The sequence below is a fragment of the Anas acuta genome, chromosome 9 (genome assembly GCF_963932015.1).
Source record: "Anas acuta chromosome 9, bAnaAcu1.1, whole genome shotgun sequence".
NCBI classification, from domain to species: Eukaryota; Metazoa; Chordata; class Aves; order Anseriformes; family Anatidae; genus Anas; species Anas acuta.
Window position 1 is genome coordinate 19286 of NC_088987.1, and position 25287 is coordinate 44572.

The window sequence follows — 25287 nt, forward strand, 5'->3', positions numbered from 1 at the left end:
GCAGAGGTCGCATGCACGGAAAGCACAAAAAAGCAAAAAGAGGAGCATCAGCTGGGGTTTATTTATTTATTTATAAGGCTTAGCTCAACAGCATGCAGAGTGCAGACAGGAGAACTGGGGTGTTTCTAGAAACAAAAATCTCCATGCTTTTGCTGCAGCTTTGAATAGTGAAAGGACAATACAACCAAGTAAGCAACTGATTTCTTTTTCCATCTGGAATTACCTCGATCTTTACTTACCGCCCTTACACAAAAAAGCCTCAAGCCCTAACCCTAAAAATCCTCAAAACCCCTACAGGCCTAATCCAAACTATCTACCACACTAAATCCCTGAAGTCCTATGCCTCAAAGCCCTAACCCAAACACTTAAGATGCTCAAATCCCAAACCCACAAAATTAAGACGCTCAAATCCCAAACCCCCCAAAAATAGGACGCACAAATCCCAAACCCAACCCAAAATATTAAGACGCTCAAAACCCTAACCCAGGAGAACCTAATCTGAAAAAAAAATTAAGATCTTAAAACCCTAACCGTAAATACCTGACCAAAAATAAAACCCTAAGAACCTAACCCTAAAAAACCTATCAACACTACAACCCAAAAAACTCTAAAACCCTAACACGCTAACCCTGAAACCCTTAAAACCCTAACCCTCAAATCCCTAAAATCCTAACCATTAAAACTCCAACCCTAAAACTAAAAACCTTAAAATCCTAAACATAAACCCTGAGAACGCTTACCCTGAAACCCAACCCTAGGGCCCTATCCCTGAAACCTTAAAACCGTGAATCAATCTTTGGGAAATAACATAGGCTCAGGAGAGGATCTCAGTACAGTAGCATTTTTATTTGAGATTACAATGGCGGGTGTCCCGCGAGCAGGAGGGCACCTACCGATTCCATACACAGTTTATATACTTTTTTTTTTTCCTCCCAAGGACCAGGACCCTCCCGTTTCCCCATTAACTGTGCAATCCAGGTTCATACTCTACCTGGTGCTTCACCGAAAACACACAGCTGCTGGCCTGTTACAAGTCACATTTCTTTTGAGGCTTTTACTCTTTGAGGTGGTAATGTTTCTTACACCGTGATTTCCACTTAATTGTTGTAAGGATTCTGGTTGTCTGCATTTTACAAGGTTGTCTGTTGTAATAAATGACTAAGTCCCAAATAGGATTACAATCAAAGTTTACAATGTATTAAATGAATAGAGGTAAGCAAACAGCACTGGGTGTGCCAGGAGTCTCTGCTCCACCGAGACGCACACAAGTCACAGCAGGCGGCTGGTTTTTATGCTCCTAGGCTAATACATATTCGTTACTACTTCTAGAAAAGGCAGGGTTATTATAATTAGTTCCTGGAATCCGAACCCGCCCACTGGCGCATGTGTTATCAGTCTCTGGTGGTCCCTCTGGGGGTCTCTCGTACTGAAGGCTCATAGTCTTCCTCCCAGGCTTTTCCCTTGTCCTTCTCCTTTGTCCATCTTGGCTGGATGTCAGAGACTTGCATAGTGCCCCATGCAATAGTCATAACAGTTAGCAGTTATTCTGAAACCCCTTTGTTCTCTTGTCCCCTATTAACCCGAATTGCTGGACCATTCCTCTGCAAGATGAGAAGAGGTAAAGAGAGCAGGAGGAACAGCAGCCCTGTTTTTGGTCTGGCTTAGTTCAACAGGGTGCAGCACAAGCAACCAGGCTGTTTCTCTTTAAAGACTTGCCTTAGCATTGGTGAAGGAAACTGACCCGGCTGACAACCCTCTTACCTTTTTGCACCACTCCACACCATGGGGACTTCATCTCTCCAAGGCTGCACGAGGGAAGGGCGGAAACGAGAAAAAAAGCACATCCTGAGGCACCTCATAACCACAGCCTACCTACTGCAATACTTGTGTCTCTCTTCCCAGCTGCTTCATCTCTGTGGCTCTCCATCTCCAAACCACATTCTTTTTAACTGCCATGCAGAGTGGCAGTCCTCCGGGCGCCATAGAGCAGCACCATATTCTTTATTTTTTTCATTAGTATTTTTTAATTTCAAAACAGCAGTCCGCTTCCCTCTGGAGATGGAGGGTAGGTCCAGCCAGTCACCGAGTTGCCAACACAGAGCGTCACAGTTCCAGAAGGCGCTCTTTCCTTTGACCGATTCCTTATAAATGTTATCTAACACTGGCAAAAGCAATAAACAGACTGCAAACATGCACTGCCATCTTTGACAAACTTTATGTTTTTAATTTTATTATTTCAAAAGAGCAGTCCACTTGCCTCTACATCTGTGAAGTAGATCAAACCAGTCACTAAGTTGCCGAACAAGAACTTGACGGTTCCAGAAAGCGCTGTTTCCTTTGACCGGTTCCTCCTAATGTTTACCTACTGCTGGAAAAAAAGCAAATAGATTCTGTGCCAGCTGCCCTTGAGTACTCGCCCAGAGCTTGAGTATTCGCCCACAGACAGACCAGATGTCTTTTCCAAAAGAGTCAGGACAATGTATTATTGCACTGATGGAACACCACTTTAGCTACCATCACTAATTGCCAGGCAGGACAGCTCCAGGCCAAACACACACATAAAGAGGCACGCTATAAACATCATGAATGAAACATGGGAAAAGAATTATTTATGCTATAAGAATTACTCACCTGAAGAAGAGCTGCCTGCAGTAAAGGCACGTACTACTATATAGATTAATTTACTTTAAATGATCCCACTATATGTCACCTTAAATAGACGTACTTATGTCTTTCAACTTGAAAACACATCAACCCATAGACTTTGACCCACCACCAGGCAGGGACTAGGAATACTAAGTAGAGGAGAAAACGAGTGTTGTGAGCCTGAAGTGTGTACAACCATAGTAAAGACAGCTCCTGAGAGGATGGGGAAACAAAGGGAAAGCTGCTTACCTCTGAGAAGTCGTCCTTGATCTTTGTGCCACGGACATTTGTCTTAAATGCTAGGCACACGAGTTTAGGGGTCCCCGTCCGTTGAAGGCTTACCTTGGGGAAGTCCTACATGGCTCCACCTGCATTACTGATTTTTTCTGCCAGCAGGCAATAGCAGAAAATCCTGAGAAACGGCAGACACATCTTCCCAAACCATTTTCTCAATAACGGAAGCAATGCGAACCGCGCTGAAAACCACAAGTGAAAACAGCAAAAAAACACACCCCACGTTGTCTCAGGTAGGAAATAACTGCCCTGAGCAACCTGCCCTTCCCAGGGTGAACCCAATGTACCCAAGGCCTTAGGGGGAAGGCAGAAAAGGAACCCAAGACTTATGTCTCCTGAGAATCGCGATTTCCATTTACTCCATGTCTTCTGGTCTCACAGGATGAGGCAGAGGTATAATTAATTCCTTCTCCATCTCTCTGCAAAGACCTTTTCTCATATCTGTGACAAAGGAGAAAAACGTTATGATCATGGGAGTCATTCCACAAAGCCACACATGGTAAATTCACTATTACAGATAAGATCATTTTTAATCAAAAACACCTCGGCCACAACGTTACCACTGCAAACATAGCGCTGCACAAAAATTCAACCCAAGATAAAGGAAAAGGTGAGCTAAGAAGATGAATGAAGTTCACCAAAAGCATCTGCAACAACCATCTGGTAGATGGTTGTCCACAGCCATCGGATTTCATGGTCATCTTTCCTGACGAATGAATCCTGGAAGAACAGAAAAGATACACAACATGTCCACAACAATTTCTGAGGAGATTACTGAAAAAAAAAAAAAAAATAGAAACAACAAGCAGCTAGTATGTTCAGTTTTGTTAACAGAGTAACATTAACATACTAGAAATTTCCACGTTCTATGTAGCCCCAAAGCAGTGCTGGGTATATCCACTGATATTAATGGGGTGGCACAATGTCAGAGATAGTTAATAGACAAAGTACACCTGAGGTGCACAGATTGCACATTCTAGGCGACAAAAAAGGCACAGCTTGGCACCCAGTTTGGATGAGTTTGCGTATGAGTCTGCTGATATATGCAACAAGCAGAAAAGTCTTTCACTCCACAGACTCAGTTTCATTTTTATATATATACATTCATGTATATATATAAACGAACATTTTAAACTTTTTAACCACTTGAGTAATAATCATTAGCTATGCCTACTTAAAGCCAGGACCACACTTAAGTGATTAAGTAAGCATGGACTGTTACCTATGAAAAGCTGAAAATGCCCCATAATCATTGCGCACCTTACGCACAATATACATAATTTTTGCACAAACCTGTATCATTTTTCACACAGAGAGGGGGTAAGGCAGACAAAGGTTTTAGAGATGCGTCAAAATCAGAACAACCACTAGGCAATCAGTAAAACATGCAAACCTCAGCTAAAAAATATTTATATATTTTTCCTGTGGTCATCTCCTAAAGATCACCAAGTCTGAGGGACAACAAATGGTGTAATTTTACACAACTGGACAACGCTCATAATAAAATACACTGTAGTTAAGAAGCCACCTGTAACAAAGGTTACTGTTAGAAAAAAAAACACTAAATGAAGACAGGGATGCAGCAGATACCTTTGAACAGCTTTCACAAGCCATGGCATTACTTCATGTGTGGGTTTATAGTACTTTTTAGATAACAGATTTTAGCAGAACTCTGGAAGTTTAGACTTTCTGCTTTGAGAGTCACAAGAGTGCCTGCTGTGCTCAGACCTACATGATGTCAACTCAATCTGTCACAATTAACCTGGGATATTCTACGATTCTAAGTATTTTATACAATAAGACTAATTCTGCCCCTGAGGATCTGACAGGGAAGTGACCTTTCTCCTTCCTACTTCCAAGTGAAATCAAATCATACAGCTGCTTTACACAGCGTCCTTTGGGGACCCAGAAGCTGAACTTGATGATCCTCATGGGTCCCTTCCAACTTGGAGATTCTGTGATTCTATGACATTGAAGTAACTGGAATTTTGCTGCTTATCCCCCGTGATGCTGCAACCAGCATTAAAACACTCTTTGTACTAATCATGAATAGCTCTCAAAGTCATTGAAGTCTGCGAGATGTGATGAGAGGTTACAAGACAAGCACTACATAGGTTTCCCTATCAGACTAGTTTAATACCAGCTGCTTTTAAAAAGCTAGATTAAAACTGTTAAAAATATATATTTATATTGCAATCTGTAGCTTCTGATCCTGTCCATTTCTGTTTATCAACTTCACAGTTTAATGCCCACAGTGTTACTCCACAGTTCATAAGAGTTCTGCTATTGCTTATTTGACATTTCCCAATCCTTACTCCTCTCACGAATGCTCCAAATTGCTACTCTTACTTCTATCTCACTTCTTGATCTTTTTTCACTTCTTATCTGGAGCAATGCACAGCTTTGACCTGTCTTAACTCCCCAAGTTCAGGTAAGAAGCAATACAGAACTGAACAGAAAACCAGTGTATAAATAGTAACCATTAAGAAAACACAGAGCACTCTCCTTTAATCCTTCAATTCTATTTCTCCAGAGAGGAAAAAACAAACAAACAAACAAACAACAATGGCAAAAAAAAAAAAAAAAAAACACACTATGTTCTCTCTGATACATGACAAAAGAGTCTCATTAAAGACCATCATATAATATCTGGAGCCTACTAGTGGCTTTAAATATATCTAAAATGCTAGAAGGAAAAAAACACATTAATTTAAGTGAAGCTATGGACATAAAATGTGCCAGGGCTCTGGAAAGAAGACTGGAAACAAAATATTTTCTACTATTATCTTTCCATAATTGTAAATGGCTTCATAAACAGAGCTTTACTCTCTGCTGTACTTTTTCCTAAATGAAACACATTTCCTCAATACCTGTTCACATAAGTGATACTCTGCTTTATCCAAATGGCCTTCCTGAACATAAGGCATACCAAAGTTAAGTGCTTAATACTATCGGCTGTATCTCTTAACTGGACCATTATACCCATTAAACATATAAATAAAATAATGTTCAACTTATGTACAAATGCAGTGTGTTTTTTTTTAGCAAGATCATGGCACAAATCATTCTGTACTATAGTTTTAGTAAGAACTATAAAATATACATTTAGACTAAGGAAAAAAAAGGCTGTGAATTCCTACTTATGAAATTTTTATGCCTCTTGTAGCTGAGAACACAGCAATAATACTCAGAAACTTTGTAGCAGTCATCCCTATTTGATCTAAAATACTCAGAACATCCCTTGTAAATTACAGCTACTGAAAGAACATATAGCACCCCTCAATATCAGAACAACCTCAAATATCAAAAAATGCACCTGAACCTTGAGAAGCGTCATGTTAAGTAGGGCTTCTCCAGAAGAGAGTGGGGAACACAGAATTGGAAGGATCTATAGCCTATACTTAGCACTGACAAAATGTTAAACTTATCCAGTGGAGTTCACTTCATAAACTGTTATAAAGTCAGAAGCATTGCAGGGCTTTCAAGTTTTTCGTATTGTTATGGCAAATAAAAATACAGCCACAAAAGTAGTACAGAAAAAAATCTAAAGTTCAACACATACTCAAACTCACTTGCTTCAGATCTTGCATCAAGTGCTGTAACAAACTGACCTTCATAGGCAATACACTGCATCAAAATATAGTCACTAGCAACAGCAACAGAAAAAAGCAAAGAGAGCCCAGGTCTTCTTACTATGCCAATTGTGGCTTTTCAAACAATCAAGTGTCCATCCCACTCTCTCCCCATAACTAGTACTAGCTATAATTACATTTGCCTTTCTATCAACAACTAATGTAAAAGAGTGTGGAGCCTGGGTAACGTGATTGCCATTGCCCAGCCCAAGCAACAGAAGTGCTGAATCTGCATTGTGAACAATCTGGAAGCTGTGAGGCAACACCGAATATCCCAATAAAAGACCATGACAAAAAAAAAAAAAAAAAAAAAAAAAAAAAGACTATACAGTGAGCAAAGCATGAGATGTTGTTTCAACATTTGCACGGTACAAATAATGTGATAGTTTGAATGAACTATGAAGCTAGAAAAACACCATTGAACCATGACTAATATATGGAGATCAATTCACAAAAGAAGACATTGTCACTTTAACTATGCCCAGCTTCATAATATAATGCCAAAAGTGTTTTCAGAAACCAATTTCATATGGCATATACTGCAAGGTAGCTACATTTTACAGCTATTGTACCTATGATGGACTGTAAATTTAAGCATCAACCTTTTAACACAGAGACATTGACTTGGAATGATACACTAGAGATGGCAAACTTACCCCACACATCCAGCAAGGATGCTGTAAATATGACACAGCAAGAAGTTGTTTTCTGCAGACTTTCAACAGAAATACAATTATCCATCGCTTAAATAGAATTTACAGCACTGCAGAACATGTCAGTCAGCATAAAGAAGGAATTCATAAGGCTGACTCCTTTAACTTCTCACCAGATATATTTCTTATGTCCAGCCTAAGTATTTTTCCATAGTGTGAAAAGACCTGTGTGCTTCATCATATATAACATGGATTTTTGCAGGGAGGTGGTGTTTAACACACACAGACCACTTTGCACAGCGATGCAATTTATAACAGAGACATCTGATCAAAATCTTTTAGCATTTTTCTTGTGCAAAGCTGAACATCCTAGGGTAGAACTCCACTGAAAGTCCTCCAGTAATGAAACTCTACTAATTAGCCCTTAACAAGCATACCATCATGCTAAGGTCAAGAACCCAGGAACGCACCCCATCATTCTGCTCTGTTATATGATGAGCAAAAGACCTTGTCAGTAAGGTCTGGCATGAAAGCAGTTACACCAGAGATCGATACAGATGATGTTTTACGCAGTCTGACAGTCACATGACAAATATCAGTGTTGCCTGAACTGGTTGTGTTACCCTTAAACAATTCCTTTGAGGTTGATTGAAACGACCTTCCAAGCAACACCACTGTTGCTTTACACTAGCATGCACTGTAAACTCTCTTCTCATTTAAATTAAATGAGCCTTATAATCTCCAGTAAAAAAGGATGTTGTAAATGTTAAATGCTCAGAGATGTGGGATTAATACTTATATAGGCCTTTGACTACTATAATTACTGAGCATTATTCTTAATGTATCACTTCTCTAGTAGTATTTCTTTGGTATGAAAGGTGTCAAAGCATCTGAACTTAATATTGGTTTTTCCTTGAGTTTTTCCAGAGTCATTCTTCCACCTCTTGGGAAAAGACCAAAGGAGCTTCACCTAGATTAAGCCAGATCATTACAAACAACCCATTACTCCCAGGATCCATTAAAAACACTTGTGAAGGTACCATCAAATTTCATCCAACTCTACCTGCTTTCAAAAACAAAAGCATTATGGTTGGGAATCCTGTTTGGCTGCTCTGGAAACACTGAATTTCTTCTACTCTTTTCTTCTGTGCCATGGACCCATCCGAACAAGTAAAGGCAAACCCAAATTCTCTGAAGAAAACGTAACAATGTTCAATTTAACAACCCATTTTCTGTGATAACAGGAAACATATATTTTCTCCTTACCTCTACTCTGAAACGCATGTTTGAACTTCTGCCTTTAACGAGTTATACGTCAAGAATACTAAGATTCGTGGCTTTTTGAAAGTTATAAAAATCAAAAGGATACTGTATTCTTTGAGAAATCCTTCCAAAACACCTTATGAGCACGTGTTTATTAAAAATGACAGCAGCTCTACTTATTTCAAGGTATTTTCGATCTGTGACAGGAAAGTTGTGAACTAAGAAACAACCTGACACTTTGCAGTTGGATTATCCCCCTGTAGTCATATCAAAGCATGCATCAGAGCATTTACCTGAAATCAAATGGAGACTTACACAGCTTGACTCTGACTTGGTTAGACTCCACTTCTACAGGTGCTTCACACCAAGTGAAAAAAAACAGTGTTCACTAACACCTTTTAAAGTGACCGATCTTAATCTCTGTGGGTTGGCTTTCTTTTAGTTTTTGATGGAAAGTAAGGGTTGAGCACTTTTAATGAACACAAAGTACCTCACAAACCACAGAATTATGCCAGTCATCTAGACTTGGTTTTGGGAAACTGGCTCTAGGTGACCCTGTTGAGCAGAGACCTGGACCCGATGACCTCCAGGGGTCCCTTCCCACCTCAGCCCATCCCATCTCTAATTCCATTATTATTTGCACTAACCCACATCATTGGTTACAGTATCTTGCGTGTCTATGCCTTTCATTATTTGTCATCACCTTTAATTGCTTAGCTTTGATTACTAAGCAGAGAGCCACGTGACTAATGAAGGAGCTGCACTAAAATCTTAATATTTACAACACTAGCAAGGGTGCTAAAGGAGAGCTTACAAAGTTATTAGCACCTTTCCTATCTTCCTGAAAAGGTACAGCTTGCATTTCTGCAAGGACCAAACTTGAGGCACGAATCGATTATAGGTGCATCTCCTCATCTTCTCCCCCCCTCCTCTGACTCTGTTCTCATGAGTCCAGAGGGCCACAAGGACGGTAAGTGGGTTGGAGCACCTTTCCTATGAAGGCAGGCTGAGGCAGCTGGGGTTGCAAAGTGTGGAGCAAAGAAGGCTCCAGGGAGATGTTAGAGTGTGCCTCCAGTACCTAAGGAGGGCCTGCAGGAAAGCTGGTGAGGGACTGTCAGGGAGTGCGGTGCGAGGACAAGGGGTAATGGCTTTAAACTAAAAGAGCGCAGATTTAGATTCAAGGAAGAAATGTGTTTAAGGCCAGGCTGGATGGGGCTTGGAGAAGCCTGGTCTGGTGGGAGGTGTCCCTGCCCATGCCCAGGGTGGGGGTAGGGAAGTGGAATTGATGTTCTCTAAGGTCTAGTCCCTTGCAACCCAAACCATCCTGCAATCTTACCTAATGACACACACTCCCCTGAGGTGCCAAGCACCACCAACGGTAGCAGTTACAGACTCCTAACTGAGGCACGAGGGCATCAACCCCAAAGTGAAAGCTCCTCCTCACCCCTTGCCTAGGGCGGCCGCACCGGCGGCAGCACTCTCCCGGGCCAGCGGCGCTGCCAGCCCGAGCCGCGGCTCCGACCTTCCCTCCGCACAGCGGAGCGTTTTCGAGGCCAGCGCGGCCGGGGAGGCCTCAGGGCAGGCCCCAGGGGAGGCACGCGGCCCCCACGCGGCCCCCACGCGCCCCCCTCGCCCCCTGCCCAAGAACCTCGCGCGCCGCCCGCAGCCCACAGGACGAGTGACGTGACGCCGCCGTTGGCCGTCATGGCGGAGGCCCCGCCTTAGGCGGTCCCTCGGCCGCCGAGGGGCGGGGCCTGCGCCTGCCGTCCAAAGACAGCTGGCTCGCGGCCCCGCCCCTATATAAGGAGAGGCCGCGGCGCAGAGCTCGGAGCGCGGTCGCCGCGTCTGCTGCGGGCGTCCCGCGGACCGGCACCATGGCAGGTCAGTGCCGCACCTCCCCGCGGCCAGCCGGCCCCCCGCGCCGCGGCTCGTGAGCGCTGCTGGCGGCGCGGGCTGGACGAGCGGGGCTGGCATGCTGTCCCCGGCCGCGGCGTCCTGGCCGCGGCGCGGGAGCAGGGCGGGCCGTGGCGGTCCCTATTTTTAGGCAGCAGCCCTTGCCAGCGGTGAGCTCTCGGGGTGGGCTGCTGACTGCGCCCGCGATGTGAGGACGCGGCGAGCAGACGCCGCGGCCGGTAGGGGCCGGGGTTGCCCGCGGGGGGCCGTGGGGGCGCCCCGCCGGCAGCTCCGTCTGGGTTAGGAGGATGCTCCCGCTTCAGCCCGGCTCCGCATCGGGCCCCGTTCCCCGCCGTGAGGGAGGCGGGAGGGTGCGGGGAGCTCGCAGGGCTGCAGCGGCTCGTAGGAGGAAAACCTCACCCTCTCCTGAGACACGGAAGAGAGCTCGTAGTTTCCGGGCGTCTCGGCGCTCTGCAGTTCCTCACCACCTCTCGAAGTATGCCTGGCCTCTTCTTCCCTTTTGCCCCCCCCTTGCTGCTTCTGGTGAAGCTGTCAGCGGCGCCGATTTCACTCTCAGATCTGGAAGGCTGCAGGAAATCATCTGATCTGCCTCTCCCAATGCATGCCTTGCTTAGATGCTCCAGTCTCTAGAAATCCTGTACTCGGCACTGAGAGGTACCAGTACCGAACTTGGAGAGCAGGGGAGTAGGCAAACAACTGTGAGAACTTCGGATCTGTAAGCTGGCACATCTAAACCAAGTTAAATGCTCCCGGGAGAAACGTTCTAGTACTGTCCTCCATGCTGCCCAATGACTGCTCCCAGCTCAGGCTTCCGGAATGCTGCCCTTCTCTGTTAGGGGCCCCTGCAGACTGTGCCACACGGCTGCTATAGCCTACGGACTGGGCAGCCAAGCATGTCCCTGGGCATGGTTCTGGCTGAGAGCTCAATTAGAATGCTGTGCAGATGTCTGTCTCGCGTTATCTCTTGCAGATTTCACTTCTATATAGAGCAGTAATTGGTCTTGCCTAAACCATAGTACAGATTCATTTGTAGTGTGCGAATGTACTTCTGCTGTGACTGTAGCTGAAAGAATGTGTGAAAGAGAATATGCTCTATTCAAAACTTTGGAAAGCTGTACTGATTTTGATGCTGTAAAAGTTACTAATATATTCATCCCATCAGACAGTCATAGTGAATCCTATTGCAGTTGAGATGAAATGGGGACTTCTTAACCCTTACTCCATTTGTAAATTGACTTTATTTTCTGTAAAACCTCTGTGTGTGCATCAGGCAAGCTACCTAACCAGTAAACATGGCAACACGGAACCTGAATGCACTGAGTTTCAGGAAGTTGAGGAGACTTGTAAGGAATACACAAGCTAACAGTTAAACAAAAAATACCAGTCTGTCAGTAGCAAGAATATGTTGCTGGCATAATCACACTTGGCCCACATTGGATTTTTAGTTAGCTATCCATCTACGTAGAATGCTAGACTACTATTTTTGAGCAATTGAGGAGTAATATGCAAATTCAGTAATGAACATACATCCCTATTAGAAGGGTGTTTATACCTGTTAAAATGTTACACACTTGCTGTTTGTAAAGCTTCGCAGCTCTAAGGAAGCAGGAGACTGTTCTACAGAATTGCTGAATTATATGAACTAATACAAATTAAGTGAATTGAAAAATAATTAATTTCTGGCATTATAGAGGCTTTTTTGATTTTTGCATTTGACCACTAGAATCAATGTTTCTGGGGATGAGCTGGTTTTGTTGCTAAGTGAAGTACAAACCAGCTATAAAACCTTCTAGAGCTTGCAAACCAGGTTTGCTGAGCTTATAGACCATTATGGTACATAACTTTGTTGACTGTTTAGATGGCAAAAAAAAAAAGTAAAAATGTGACTTTCATGGGTTGAATAGTTGTCCCAAAAATAATCTCTGAAAATAGTCAGTATTTTAATCTTACAACTAGACTTGATCTTAAGTCTCTAAGTGCACAGAACCCTCATTCCCCATCCTGATCTAAACTAGTTAACTTCTGTAAAGAAAATAAATGTTTCAAAAATAAAATTTAATGTAAAAATCTACTATTGAAATTGTTTGGAAGAAACTATTCTGCTCATAGTGTTAAAAATAGTATGTTAGAAAAAAAGCATGCTTCTTTATAAAGCCTTGCATCTTGGAAAGGGCTATGTAATGACAGCTAACAATGAACTGAAGAAATTTAAAAGTCACTTGTTTGCCTATGTCAATCCCACCCTTGAAAAAGCTTGGGTTATATGGCCTCGATAAGTAGTATATGGCAAAATGATGCATCTTCTATTTTTTAAGGTACTGTTAGAGCAGAGAATTATAGTAACAATCCAGCCTTACCTTTCTAGAGAGCATTAAAGAGCAAAAACTGTTGCTACAAGTCTTGAATTGCTTATGGTATTACTAGATACTTCCCATTTAAATCTTGCATTCTTGTTACACAGCTGCAACCATGTCTTTCTAAAAAACTCATCTGCAAAATCCTAAGCTACTAAGACTTGCTACTGTTGTCCAAGACCTAATTCAATGCTTACTTTCATTTGAAAACAAAACAAGTTTTATTGTGCCCTAGCTTCAGGGTTCAAAGCTGAACCCAGTGTAGTTTTATAAAACTCTGTTGTTATTAACTTTAAAAAAAAAAAATGCAAGCTTACTGCCTCTAGTACTTTTAGCTTAAAAATAGTATATAATTGGCTAAAATACATCTCTAGACCTTTCCGATCATCTGTAACATCTGGCATGACATATTTAACCTGTAGGGAAAACTGCAACTGTTTTTCTCTTGCAACAGTTGTGTGTGTTTTTTTTTAACTGCTTCTTGCCATGTTTCAAGCTATTAATAGCAAGTAGAGATATGCAACGCTAATATGCTTTGTTCTATCACATAGGTAGGTGCGATGCTGAGTTAGTGCATGTTAAAAGTCTTTAGTCTTAAAGTAGCAGATTGTGCTAACTTTGACCAAGTTAATTTCTTCCAGACCAGTCCTTTGTGACTCTAGCCACAAATGATTCCTATGTGAAAGGAGCACTCGTACTTGGTTCATCCTTGCAACAGCACAGAACAACAAGGAAGTTGACTGCACTTATAACTCCTCAGGTCTCAGATTCTATGAGGTAAGGTCACTTAAATACATTAAACTGCCACACCTGCTGCTGTTGTGAAGGTTGCAAAAAGTTAAACTTCTTGCTGGTAACCTTTCAAAACTCTGGAAACTTAATTAAGCTTAGCAGAATTAACGTAAACTATCTGGAATTCTGTAAGGGCTTCAGACATAAAAAAAAAAAAACAAAAAAAAAAAACTTTCCACATGATAAATTTAAAAAATACTCTCTAGTTAGAGCGCTAAGCTGCGACATACTTCAACTAGATCTTTGCTCTTTTGTAGCCCTTCTTAAAACTGTCTGACAATGCAAAGTTGTCCATGCCTTCATTAGCTGTGTATGTATGCATATGGAGATGGAAGTAGGGGATTGGTATTAGTATTCTGGATTGAGTTATTGTAACCCAAACTATTGAAATTTAGTAGATGCTTCAAATTAGATCTTCAGATTTTATCCAAACCAGATCTCCATGATTTTATCACGGAGAAGAAAATGAGTAGAACTACCGTATGTTAAATCAGCAGCATGGAGGCATTTGAGTATTACCACAAATTGAGACAGCTGCTTTCTATAGCCTGTCTAGAACTAGTCTTGGCATGGAACTGACAAGGTGCTTTTTCCACATCTAAGGGTAGTTGCTGGGGAATAACTTACTTGCTATATGAACTACATGTTATAGGTTAAGACTCTCTATGTGGGAAGTTCTGAAAAGATAACTTACAGGGATGGTAGTGGTTCAGTAACAAGTTAATCTCTCCGGAGTTCTGTGGGAGCTGAACAGTCTTATCACTATAAAGATGGTTCACATAGGTACATCTATTCTAACATATTAAGTGACTGTGTGCCTTCAAGATGAATCACATAGATGTGCTTACTGTGCTACAGCAATGCAGTTAGTCCCATGCCCTTAAAACAGCTATAGCAAGAAAACCAATAGATACACTACTTGATGGGTAGTTAAATGGAACTTCATACTTTGTGTCCTTAAATTCAGAAGCAACTGTCTGTATCACACTGTTGGTGTAAAGACAGCCTTGCAAAACAGTGCTCTAAAATACACTTACAAGCTCTGTGGCTCAAATCGAATGGTCTGGAGTTATTGGTACAAAATACTCCATAGAATAGTGACTTTACAGATACTTCATGTTTTAAGCTGCATGACCATCTCTTGAACTGAATAGTGATGGTAAAGCAAAGGTTGGATATCTACCACAAAAATTTACTATGCTGTCTGAAAACTTAAGTCACCCTCAAGGTGAAAATAATATTGAGTCAAAATGCTGCTGTATCCAGAACCACAATTAAGTGAGCCCATGCAGATTTTTAGGATAAAGCAAGTTTTAGTAACTGGGTCAGGTCACACGGCCCTAGCAGTCACAAATCTGGAATGATGTTGTCATGATTACTGTATGAACTTCCCTTTCAGCTGTTTAGGATTCAGCTAGTGTCCTGCTCAAGCTACTCTAGCAGCTTCCCATTTCTTAATTGCCTACTGAAAGTAGACTGTTCACTCACCAAAAATTAGTTTGACTGTGGAAAAAAAAAGCCATGTGGAAAGCTTGTGCTATGTAACCATGGACCTGGTAGCAGTACCAATTAAAGGCCTGGGGGAGTGGGGAAGGTAGTAATTCTTTGCTCCCTAAAAGGTGCCCACTGCAAACTAGAAACCCTGAGGTTGACAGGTATATTTTATGCATCCCACCGTATGTAGTAAACTCTCACTGCTGGCACAAGGAATATTGCCAGGTTCTCTGTTACTCCACTTTTGTTCATGGAATCTGTTAAGTGGTTCAGTACTGGAACAATAGAACTAAGTTTTGGCAACTAACTCTTTCCACAGGGAAGTACTAGAAAAAGTATTTCATGAAGTGATTTTGGTAAACATCCTGGATAGTGGGGATTCAGCACACTTAGCATTAATGAAAAGACCTGAGCTGGGTGTCACATTAACAAAGCTTCACTGCTGGGAACTGACACAGTTTTCAAAGTGTGTTTTCATGGATGCAGACACAATGGTAAGTGGTCATGTCTCATGGTACCTCTTCATGACCTGGTATGAGGGTTGTTGGTTGGATTTTTTTGTAGTGTTTGTTTTGTTTTATTTTTGAGGGGAAGGAGGGATGACGGAGGTGGTCTCGCTGTTTGGACTCATAACTCTCTAAAAATATATGTGCACTTATGTCTAAGTAATTCCTTGTAACATGTAGTCTGTGGGCGCTATCTCCATGTCGTCTTCCATAAGACAAGAGCATCAATATGAGAATTTTATTTCATGTCTTAAGATGGATGTCAAAATCCATTAAAACAAGATACCCCAATTCCTATGCTAGAAACCAGAAAGCAATTTTTTGCCCCCTACAACTAGGTTTTGTCAAATATCGATGAGCTTTTTGAGAGAGAAGAGCTGTCTGCAGCACCAGATCCAGGCTGGCCTGATTGTTTTAATTCTGGAGTTTTTGTTTACCGACCTTCCATTGAAACATACAATCAGCTGTTACAGTTTGCCACAGAGAAAGGCAGCTTTGATGGTATGTATTCATTTGTATTCCAATGTAAGTTAGACCACAGTGGTAATGGTGGTTGGGTTGGCTCAGTAACGAGATATGTATCATGGGGACTGTGATGGAATTCTGAACTCCAGTGTAACTACACAATCATTCTTATCGCAATAGAAGATATTATTTCGATATGTTAAACTACTTTCGTCAGGTTTCCTGGAATAACATAAGAGTTTGGCCTCTAAACCAGCAGCTATAAGCATTAACAAGGCAAAATCACGTAACAAGAAGTCTTGAGATACAGCAAGTGCAGTGAATGCATGAGCAAATTGAAGCTGTAGTGCTATGCTTCATGCATTGCTAAATAAATTCATCTCTTCAACACTCAAGGCCAGGTGTTCAATGTTAACTCAAGTTACTGTGAAGGAGGAAGAGTAGTACAAATAACTTGAGTGCACCTTCAGAGAAACTAAATTATTTGAAGATAAAACTGTCTCTTGATATTGTGTGATAGCTTCCTATCATTATAGGATGGTGATGATCTTTTTCCCAATATCGTGTGTGCAGCATTGGCTCCTACCCACTGTAGGTCACTTAGGATTGTTCACTGTGCCAAGCTTAAGTTTGAGAAGCCAACTACTGCTGTTCTGTTAGTCTTTGCAATCTATTACCACTGCAGTGAACACACGTTGCTTGAAATCTCTGTAGTTAAAAGCTTCTAAATGATGAGCTCTGTGTTTCAATCACTAAATTTCATTATGTAGCTACTGTGGCACAAAACCAAATCTTACCAAAAAAGCTGCAGAAAACTATGTAATAAGACCATTAAATTGCACTCTTACTTGAAGACAGTTAGTCAGCTTGTTGACTTATCTTCCAGTACTCTGTAAATGGTAAAAATTCTAGATGCTGGTCTCAGTTTGCAGAATCATCCCTGTAACTTTATGGGCTCCTATGTGTGGCCTATTATAGAACATAAGTCTCAGCTGGATGCTTAATATTACCAGGTAAATAAGTAAAAATAAGTACTGTAATGAAGGGTCTATCTATACCTCATGACTAAAGAGACAGAGGTTGGTAGCTCTAGGAGTGCTCTCAAATGTTGGAGGTAAATTGATCCTCTAGAAATGACAAAAGCTACAGGATGGTACTGAATTGTTGAAATAAAAAAAATTTTGTGGAAACTCACTGAGTAGCTCCAGGTATATCTGAGATGTATCTCTCTTGAGCTTTAAGCTTGACTCCTAGCAGGTCCATCTTCAAAGCCTAAGGCCCCAGTTCTTTCAAAAAACAGACCTGCTTCCACAGTGTTCTTTCTGACTTGAGAGCTAAGGCCACAAAATGGTGAAACTTCCTTGATGTTGTCAACATGTAGCCACTGTTGCAGCTGTTACAACAGCTGTTGCAGCTGTTAACAACAAAAATGGGGGGTTAATGGTTTCAGTACCAAATTTTTAGAACTATAATTTTATAAACTTACTCAGCTTTTACTAAATGGTAGTATTGATCTAAATAATGAGGCAGTGGAGACTTACCTGTCTCTACCTGTATATGCTGCTATTGAGCTTATGAACTTGGAGAGAGTGGATTTAAACTTGAATTGATTCAGACAGTAATAAAAGTTCCCAGGAAACTTCTTAGGAAACATCTGTGGAGGGTTACTGTCCTTAATAGGGTACAGGGATGAAAACTCTATCTACCAAGTTATGCATAACTGAAATCAAGCTCAAAGCACCACATCTACAATAGTACTAACTAGAAAACGCAAGACCTTCCAGGGTGTTTCCTGATGATAAACTAGAGCAGAGGGATAGCTCCTATGTAATGCCGTTGTCCAGAAATGGTACAATGACAGCTACTTACGTAGTGACAACTACTTTATGTAGAGAGGTGTAGTTCAAATAGACAATAGGGAACTAGAGGAGGAGAAAAGTCTGGTTTTAAAAGAACTCTGGTAGTATTGATACCTTAAGAGCTGTTGATAAGACTTGCACAATCCTCTGGCTTTTTACCCTGGTATGTAAAACAGTTGCTTTTACTCTTAAAGACATAATGCAGCAGAATTCTATCTGTAGACATGTAGCTAATTAACTACTGCCTGATTTTATGTTTAAGGGCCAATTTGTACAAGACTCCTGTTGAAGTCTGAACTAGGACAGCTAAACTTTGTTTTCAGTGGCTGTTTTGGCACAAATGTATGCAATCTGGAAAAAAACTGAGTATGTGGAACAAGTCTGAATGATAAAGTCATGTAGAGTAAGTTAAACACACTGCTACTCCTTTAATTATGAACTACCTGTTCTGAGGTCTCCAAGACTTTATCTTCTAGATTATTTTACCGTTAGCATAAACATTCATAACACTGTTTTAAGTTAAAATGTTACATAACTGAGTAAAGACCAGAAGCCTTGTCTGCTTTCTTTGACTCTGATCTCTTGTGACATGTGAGTTCAAAAGTGCTTTTCATCCTTAGGGGCTGAGAGGCAAGTCAGGGGGTTGAAATTACTGGACTGATTCTGTCTGCAGTGTCCCACTCTGCAATCTGCATGTATGCTCACAGCTGTAATGGGATACTTAGAATTTGTATTTGTCAGTGTATGTCCTGTAAATTTAATTGCAAAATGTCAGTGTAGGCACTTCAGTTACAAAAAGCAAATTCCGCTTAAATTGCATTGAGTGCGTAAACCTTTCTACAGTCCTGACTTTAACTATAGGTCACTCAAAGAAAAACAAACCTTTTTCCTGAATCAGCAGCAACTGAGTGCTTCAGAAAATTAAAGATTAAAATAAAACATACTGTCTCTTAACTATTTATCTCCTGTTCACCAATGTTATTTGTGAATGCAGTTACAGGTGGAGGGAAGACAGCAAATGCGAGTTGAGGGACTCTCTCCAATCTTCTTCATCAGAGGAACTAATTACAGTTCTTGAATACATTGCATACACTTTAGTCTAAGTATATTGACTGCAATAATGAATGAGAGGGTATATAAGTAACTTTTAATTTTCAGTAGTTGCTTGTAAACTAGTCTGCTTTGGGCCAGGTGCCATTATAATTTGGGCCATTTTTTTTAGCTACCCTACTACTGACATACCAGACAACTTTAGACTCATTTGACCTCATTACAACTTCTACTTGCAAAGTGACCCCTTCCAAAACTGTAGCTCTAGCCATGATTTAGGTGGTTATCCTCACTAAGGGGTTAGTCAGCAGCTTTATAGTACAGAACTAGGAATTTCTATTGCCTGTTAATGGATTTGATTAAGGTTCTTTTTTAGTGCTGTCTCTAAGACTGAATGTGCTTTCCTTATTAGATCCCATTATAGGTAGATGCATCTTGGGCTGCAGGTTTAAAGGACCACTGAGTCCAGCTCCAAGACCATGGTCATGTATCTGTAAGCATAAATAATAAAACTGATAGTTAGCACTTGGTCATGGGAGCTACAGTTTTGCTGAAGCAACTGTTCAGTACCCAATTGTCAAGTCTTTTCTGCTGTGTTGTACTGCTTGAAGATAACACTAAAATAAACTGAATGACGGTGATTGAGAGTAACCTGCCGTCTCTTAGAAACCAAAAGTAACCTTGCATGTACTACTACTTCCATTCTGTTTGTTGTTTTGTGTTTTTTTTTTAACTTATTTTCAAAGACTGCAAGGTTTATAGGATTGTTTACAAATAGAACTGTAGCGATCAGTGCCAAACTCCTACTGGACATGACAAACTGCATTAGCAACTATTAATTAGGGAGGCCTGGTAGAGTGACTGAACAACTCTAAAATAGCTGTATGCTTGTAGCTTATAAATCCTTTATCTTTCAGGTGCAGACCAGGGGTTATTAAACACCTTCTTCAGCAGCTGGGCAACAACAGACATGAACAAACATCTACCGTTTATTTATAACTTGAGCAGCACTTCTGTGTACTCATACCTTCCAGCATTTAAAGCGTAAGTTGAGAATTCTAAGAAGACCTTCAAGAGCGTATATAAACTAATGTATTGTAACAATGAACAAGTACAATGTGAACTGAATGGTTGCCATTTAAAAAAAGAAACTTTTAGTGTGACTAAAATACCATATAAATTTCTACTCTTTAAAATAAAGATTACTTTGAAGTTTTACTTTAAAGTAAAAACTGTAATAGTTAGTTAAGCTAATACTCTCCTGATGATAAATAAGCTTTGAAAACTATTGGTAGTTTAAACCTCTCATTCCTGGTGGTAATGTGCTTACTGTAAATCAACATCACTTGACAGTTTAAATGCAAAAGAGAATCACAACACCAGTATAGGACACTGTCAGCTAGAACTCTAGCCAAAGGCAATAGCTCTTGAATCTTCTTGAGCTGAACTTCAGCATGTCACTGATGGTATTTTTCCTGTCCAAATAACTTGCACTCTCATCACTTAAATTACTTTTGGTATTTAACAACTGGTAGTTACAATCAACCTATCCACTATTCAAATAAACATTATAAACAAGGACTTGCATAGAGGCAGAATTCTTTACCAACAGTCTTTCTAGATCTAAGTCTGTTCCTTAAGTAATAGCAAGATGGAACAGACTATGGCCAGGCACCATATTGTTGCACACTTCCAGTGTAAGGAAAGAAGGCTCTTCCCTAGCAGTATTAAATTTGGCTTGTGAGTAAACCTGCTGTCAGTGGCAAGGTCACTCAAAGTGTTAAACAGAAGAAAAGGGGGCAGCTCTAAAAGCTGAAATGTTACACTGAAACCCGTATTCATTAAGAGCTATGACAGCTGGGGGAGGGAGGAAAGTACCAACTGCAAAAAAAAAAAAAATCTGATCTTTGAATGACATCAATTTATTAGTGTCTAAAGCAGCAGCTAGCACAAGCAGGACTGTGCTGGCTCAAGGTCAGACTGTGTCTTGTGATCAAAACACCATCTGAAATACTGTCATGCTAAAAATGGAACACTTATTTAAAGAAATCTATGCAAGCCTGAGAATGACTAAGTAGTTGGACAACATTTGATAAGCTAACGTCTATTGTAAAGTATGTCTGTTTTCCACGACTGGTTGGTGGTTATCCACATGACCTTAAATTTACAAATGACCTTGTTGCTAGGAAAGATTAGTTGGACTGGGGACTCCTGATGAAGAAAATTCCATATAAGTGATTGAATTGATTGCCTAACTGAACTCAGCAGACCTTCAGACAGTGTAATGCTGGAAGTACAGCTTTTAAGTAGAATGCATGTTCTGTTCAATAGGTGGAACAACTTCCTTTGGTTAGATCAGCTACTCACAGTAAACAGCAGTTGACATAAACTGAAATTTGAACCTACTGACACTGATAACAAAGCTCTTTGTAGAAGGTTAGCAAGGCTAACCTTCACAGCAGTCTTGGTAAAGAAAATGCCAAGTAATGATAAATGGTCTCTAACTTTAAAACATTGAATTTTGGGAGATAGGGAAAGACAGATCAGTTGCTGTAGCAAATGTGGACATAAAGCTTTCTAACAGTTCAGCTTAAACATCAGAATAAGAACTGCATCTTATCTAGAAAGCAGATATTGAGGGCATAATAGAAGCCTGGCATCTGTCAATTGTTGTACAGGTCTTTAGTGGGCAGAATACTAAGAATACACTTCTCCATTTGCAGAAGCAGCGTAACAAAGTAAAACATAAGCTAGAGATTGTGTAAAATGTTTTAAGTAGCCTTGATTTTTAGACAATTACAAGTTTCTTGAGAGCAACATCAGCCTACGATGAAGACAACTCAGGTTGCTAAACAGCGCTGTCACAGCTAACAAAGCTACGATAGCCCTACTAAGCCAAATCTTGACATACGGATTTTGAAGTTAGAGCCCAGAAACTGACACACACACACCCCGGTGTGTATTTTTTTATTTTTTTTTTAACTTTTAACTACTGCAATTTTTGACCTTGTTTCACCCATGCGTGCGTTTTCATTTGGCAGTAAGATTAATAATGGTCAAAATAGTGTATGGAAATAGTCAAATACCACAATAGCTCAAAATCCCCATCTAAATGCATATTGCTTTGTTCTGAATATTGTACAGTCTTTGAAACATACCTGCACAGTCTTTGTATGTTGCATAACTCAATCAAATCCTGGTCCAAATGACCAAAGTATGCTTAAATAAAGAAAGCTGTTAGACAAACCAGTTTGGCATTATTATTCATTTCATTAGTATTTTGAGAAATCCTAACATGACACAAAATGAGCTAGATGAGACAGTCACTATTACTAGAGAGAGTAGTATTGCTTGTTCTCCAAACTGACTCAAGCTGAATGCTATTTCTGGAATCACAGAGGAATTAAATGAATGCTGTCTCTTAGTATAAGTTCTTTACTACAAAAGGGATGGATATTATCTACTCTTGTATTACAAAAGAACATAGTAACAGGACAAAAGCTTCAAGTCCATATTGAAAGGGAGTTAAAATTGTTAAAGAAATGTTTTAAAAAACAAAGTAAGATTATTTAGAAAAATAACAGCTGACCGTCTACCAAGATCCTGCAGCAAGGTTAGATGTCCTCTGAAATGTCTAGATTATAGCCTTTACTTTGATATTGTGTGTGTGTGTGTGTGTATATGAGAGAGAGAGAGACAGAGAGATGAGAGGCTTTATTTTGTAGAGGTAGTCTTGCAACAGGGCCTTCTGATGTTCCTTTATACAGGGCTGTAGTCTATAAGGGTAACTATTACTGACCCTTCTTTACTTAATGCTTGTAATGCATAGTTATCAGGATTACTGACTGGAGTAGAATCTTTTTCACTTTTACAACTAGTTCCAATTGCAGTGGCTTCTTGAGACTGCTCTCTCCCAAGCTATGGACATCACTCTACCTAAAGACTTGACTGTAAGTACTTAAATAGTTCAGTCTGTTAGGCTTTGGCTGTATTCTGACTAGTGTAACATAGAATTGTCTGCATTTTTTTTTCCGTTATATAGTGATGCTTTCAGTCCCAGTAGGCATTGGCAGTTTTATTATTTAGTATTTAGTTTTCTAAATATATTCATATTTGTTTTCTGGACACCTACAAAGACAGCAGCTTAAAAATTTGTTTGACAACCAAAACTCTTGTTTTCTAGACACCTGCAGAAACTAGGTGGTTTTGATGTTTTCTTTTCAACAGGTTTGGTGCAAATACTAAAGTGGTGCATTTCCTGGGAAGCACAAAGCCATGGAACTATACATATGACTCCAAAACAAAAAGCATAAAAGGCAACATGGATGATCCTAAAGTAGTTCACCCAGAATTCCTCAACATGTGGTGGGATACCTATATGACTAATATTCTACCATTATTAGAGCAGCATGGAATTGCTAAAGAAGCTACCACAGGTGTAAACATGGTATGTGTTTTAATGTTCTTATAGAAACTACCTAAGTATATGCAACAGATTTTGTGCTATCACTAATTTCCTTTCCTTCTGTCTACTTCAAAGCCTCGGTGTGGTTTAACTGGTGGGGTGCAGAGTTTTTTGGCTTTGTTCTTTTAAGCTTGGAATAAAGGATAACACAGATGGGAAGTATGCTATAGTGGTCTTGAACATAGCTGTCTGCTTGCCTAGAACTACTTAAGAGCATAATGGTGCACCAGAAATGATACTGTAGTAACTTTAGTAAATAAAGAGAAGGGCCCTAATCCTTAATGTGCTGCAGCTAGTAACGTTCTCAAACAGAAGAACCCCAGTTGAGCATGCAATATGCACATGCAGATCTTGCATGGTACAAGGTAGGCCTACAATAAATAATTACTTAAGTAGACTTGCAGTGATGAATCTTGATATTTATAAAGCCAAAATAATGCTTCTAACTGTAGTTCTTGAGCACAGCTTAGTTAAGCACGGTTTAGTAGCAGGTGGCTGCAGACTTTGCAGTCTCAGCTTAGTACATGGGCCAGTTTAAGTTCTAAACCTTTCTAAGCCTAAGGTTGCTGATCTCTAAGATGTGCTCTCGTTAATCTTACATCTTTCTAATGAACTATTTGCAGCTATCAGGCTTGGTCTATACTCTGGCTTTCTCTTGTGGCTTCTGTAGAGAGGTATGAAGAACTTAAACTCCCCTCCCCCCAAGTGACTTCTGTTACTCTGTTATTTTACCAGGAAAGCTGCATGATTCCTGCTTACTGGCAATGCTTGTTGCTGTGCATGAGAACATCCATTTAGTTGTCCTGTTCTATGGCCTGCTGCTTGCCTTAAATATGCAAGGTATTTCTGTATTTTTACTCTGCCTTTCATTTTAGGCAGAGGTTACAGAGGCAGTGTCCCACATGTCAGTATCAACACCATCACCAGTATTACCAACCATATCTTCAGAAGAACGCAAGGAACGGTGGGAACAAGGTCAAGCTGACTACATGGGAATGGATTCCTTTGATAATATCAAGAAGAAACTGGACTCCTACCTTCAGTAGAAATGCCAGTTTCGAGCACTGGCGATACAAGGACTTGTTCCAGAACTAACAGCTAGAAAGGTTGTAGATGGTGGTCAGTTAAGCTTGCAAGTAGTTTGAAAAAACTGTTGGCTGAAGGCCAGTGCAGTGCTACAGATGAAGACTGAGCAAAAGCTAGGAAGCAGAATTCCTTGGGCCAGATGTAATTGCCCAATATCCAGTTCTCTCTACTAGATAAAGGTATTTTCAGCTCACATTTTCTTCTGCTGCGATCAGTTGGCTCAAAATATTCCTTGACACTGGGTTTGTACTTCACCACATAAAGGTGATTAGCACTGATTCCTTTGCTTGCTAATTTAGGTGTAAAATCTGATAGATGGGAGTGCTCACTAGACTGATAGCTATTCTGGTTTACCATAAATGTATTGATGACATTAAGGATACATAAATATGTAACAGTAATAGCACTGCTTTGCTCTTCTAGTCACAATTGCACTGAAGTTTTGACCAGGTTTTCTTACACAGTGCATACAGCATGGCAGAATGCATTTGTTTAGTTCGATATTCTACAGGCCCTGTAAACTGAGCTTGATCTGTTATTTGCATTTGATGCAAAAATAAAAAGAAGTTATATTTCTGGTTTCCTCAAACTCTTGAGCAATTCTTAAAAAAAAAAAAAGGGGGGGGGGCTTTGAAGTATAATTTAAAATATTCAACAGCTATATCCCTAAACTCTCAATTCCATTCTAGCTACCATTAGCAAATATCCAACTTCCAGTTCTGTAATTATTTTCAGAGTATATAATCACTTGCCAGGGAGCTGCTAGAGGAAATACCCGCTGAAGCTTTTCACACAAGCAGAATGGAGCTTGAGA

General features: G+C 40.4%; 1 protein-coding gene and 1 long non-coding RNA gene across 20 annotated transcripts; one reads left to right on the plus strand and one right to left on the minus strand.

Moving 5' to 3' along the window:
- Positions 1 to 827: 827 nt before the first annotated feature.
- On the minus strand, positions 828 to 10940 carry LOC137861106 (uncharacterized). Of its 13 annotated transcripts, none has more exons than XR_011099389.1 (5): positions 9933 to 10166; positions 8289 to 8416; positions 2258 to 3381; positions 1762 to 1805; positions 828 to 1601 (listed from the first exon to the last, which is right to left on the minus strand). It is a non-coding gene; the product is annotated as an uncharacterized lncRNA (long non-coding RNA). The 13 variants fall into 13 exon arrangements; XR_011099390.1 differs by lacking the exon at positions 8289 to 8416 and adding an exon at positions 8782 to 8845 and having other exon boundaries at positions 9933 to 10165; XR_011099386.1 differs by lacking the exon at positions 8289 to 8416 and adding an exon at positions 8782 to 8845 and having other exon boundaries at positions 9825 to 10165.
- GYG1 (glycogenin 1) lies at positions 10226 to 25062 on the plus strand. Of its 7 annotated transcripts, none has more exons than XM_068692186.1 (9): positions 10400 to 10551; positions 13398 to 13533; positions 15362 to 15536; positions 15887 to 16049; positions 19335 to 19415; positions 19840 to 19966; positions 23150 to 23369; positions 24011 to 24061; positions 24263 to 25062. In XM_068692186.1, exons 2-9 carry the CDS (start codon positions 13529 to 13531, stop codon positions 24431 to 24433), a joined length of 993 nt encoding a protein of 330 aa, XP_068548287.1. In that variant the 5' UTR covers positions 10400 to 10551; positions 13398 to 13528; the 3' UTR covers positions 24434 to 25062. The 7 variants fall into 7 exon arrangements, with proteins under 7 accessions (XP_068548290.1, XP_068548284.1, XP_068548285.1 ...); XM_068692188.1 differs by lacking the exon at positions 10400 to 10551 and adding an exon at positions 10576 to 10877; XM_068692187.1 differs by lacking the exon at positions 10400 to 10551 and adding an exon at positions 10981 to 11117.
- Positions 25063 to 25287: the final 225 nt, after the last annotated feature.

What these genes read in the sequence shown, in the direction of transcription:
- GYG1 (XM_068692183.1), top strand. An exon ending in CAGGTCTCAGATTCTATGAG is followed by an intron (nt 13,534 to 15,361) that starts GTAAGGTCACTT and finishes CTCTTTCCACAG; the next exon opens with GGAAGTACTAGAAAAAGTAT. An exon ending in CTACCACAGGTGTAAACATG is followed by an intron (nt 23,370 to 24,262) that starts GTATGTGTTTTA and finishes CTTTCATTTTAG; the next exon opens with GCAGAGGTTACAGAGGCAGT.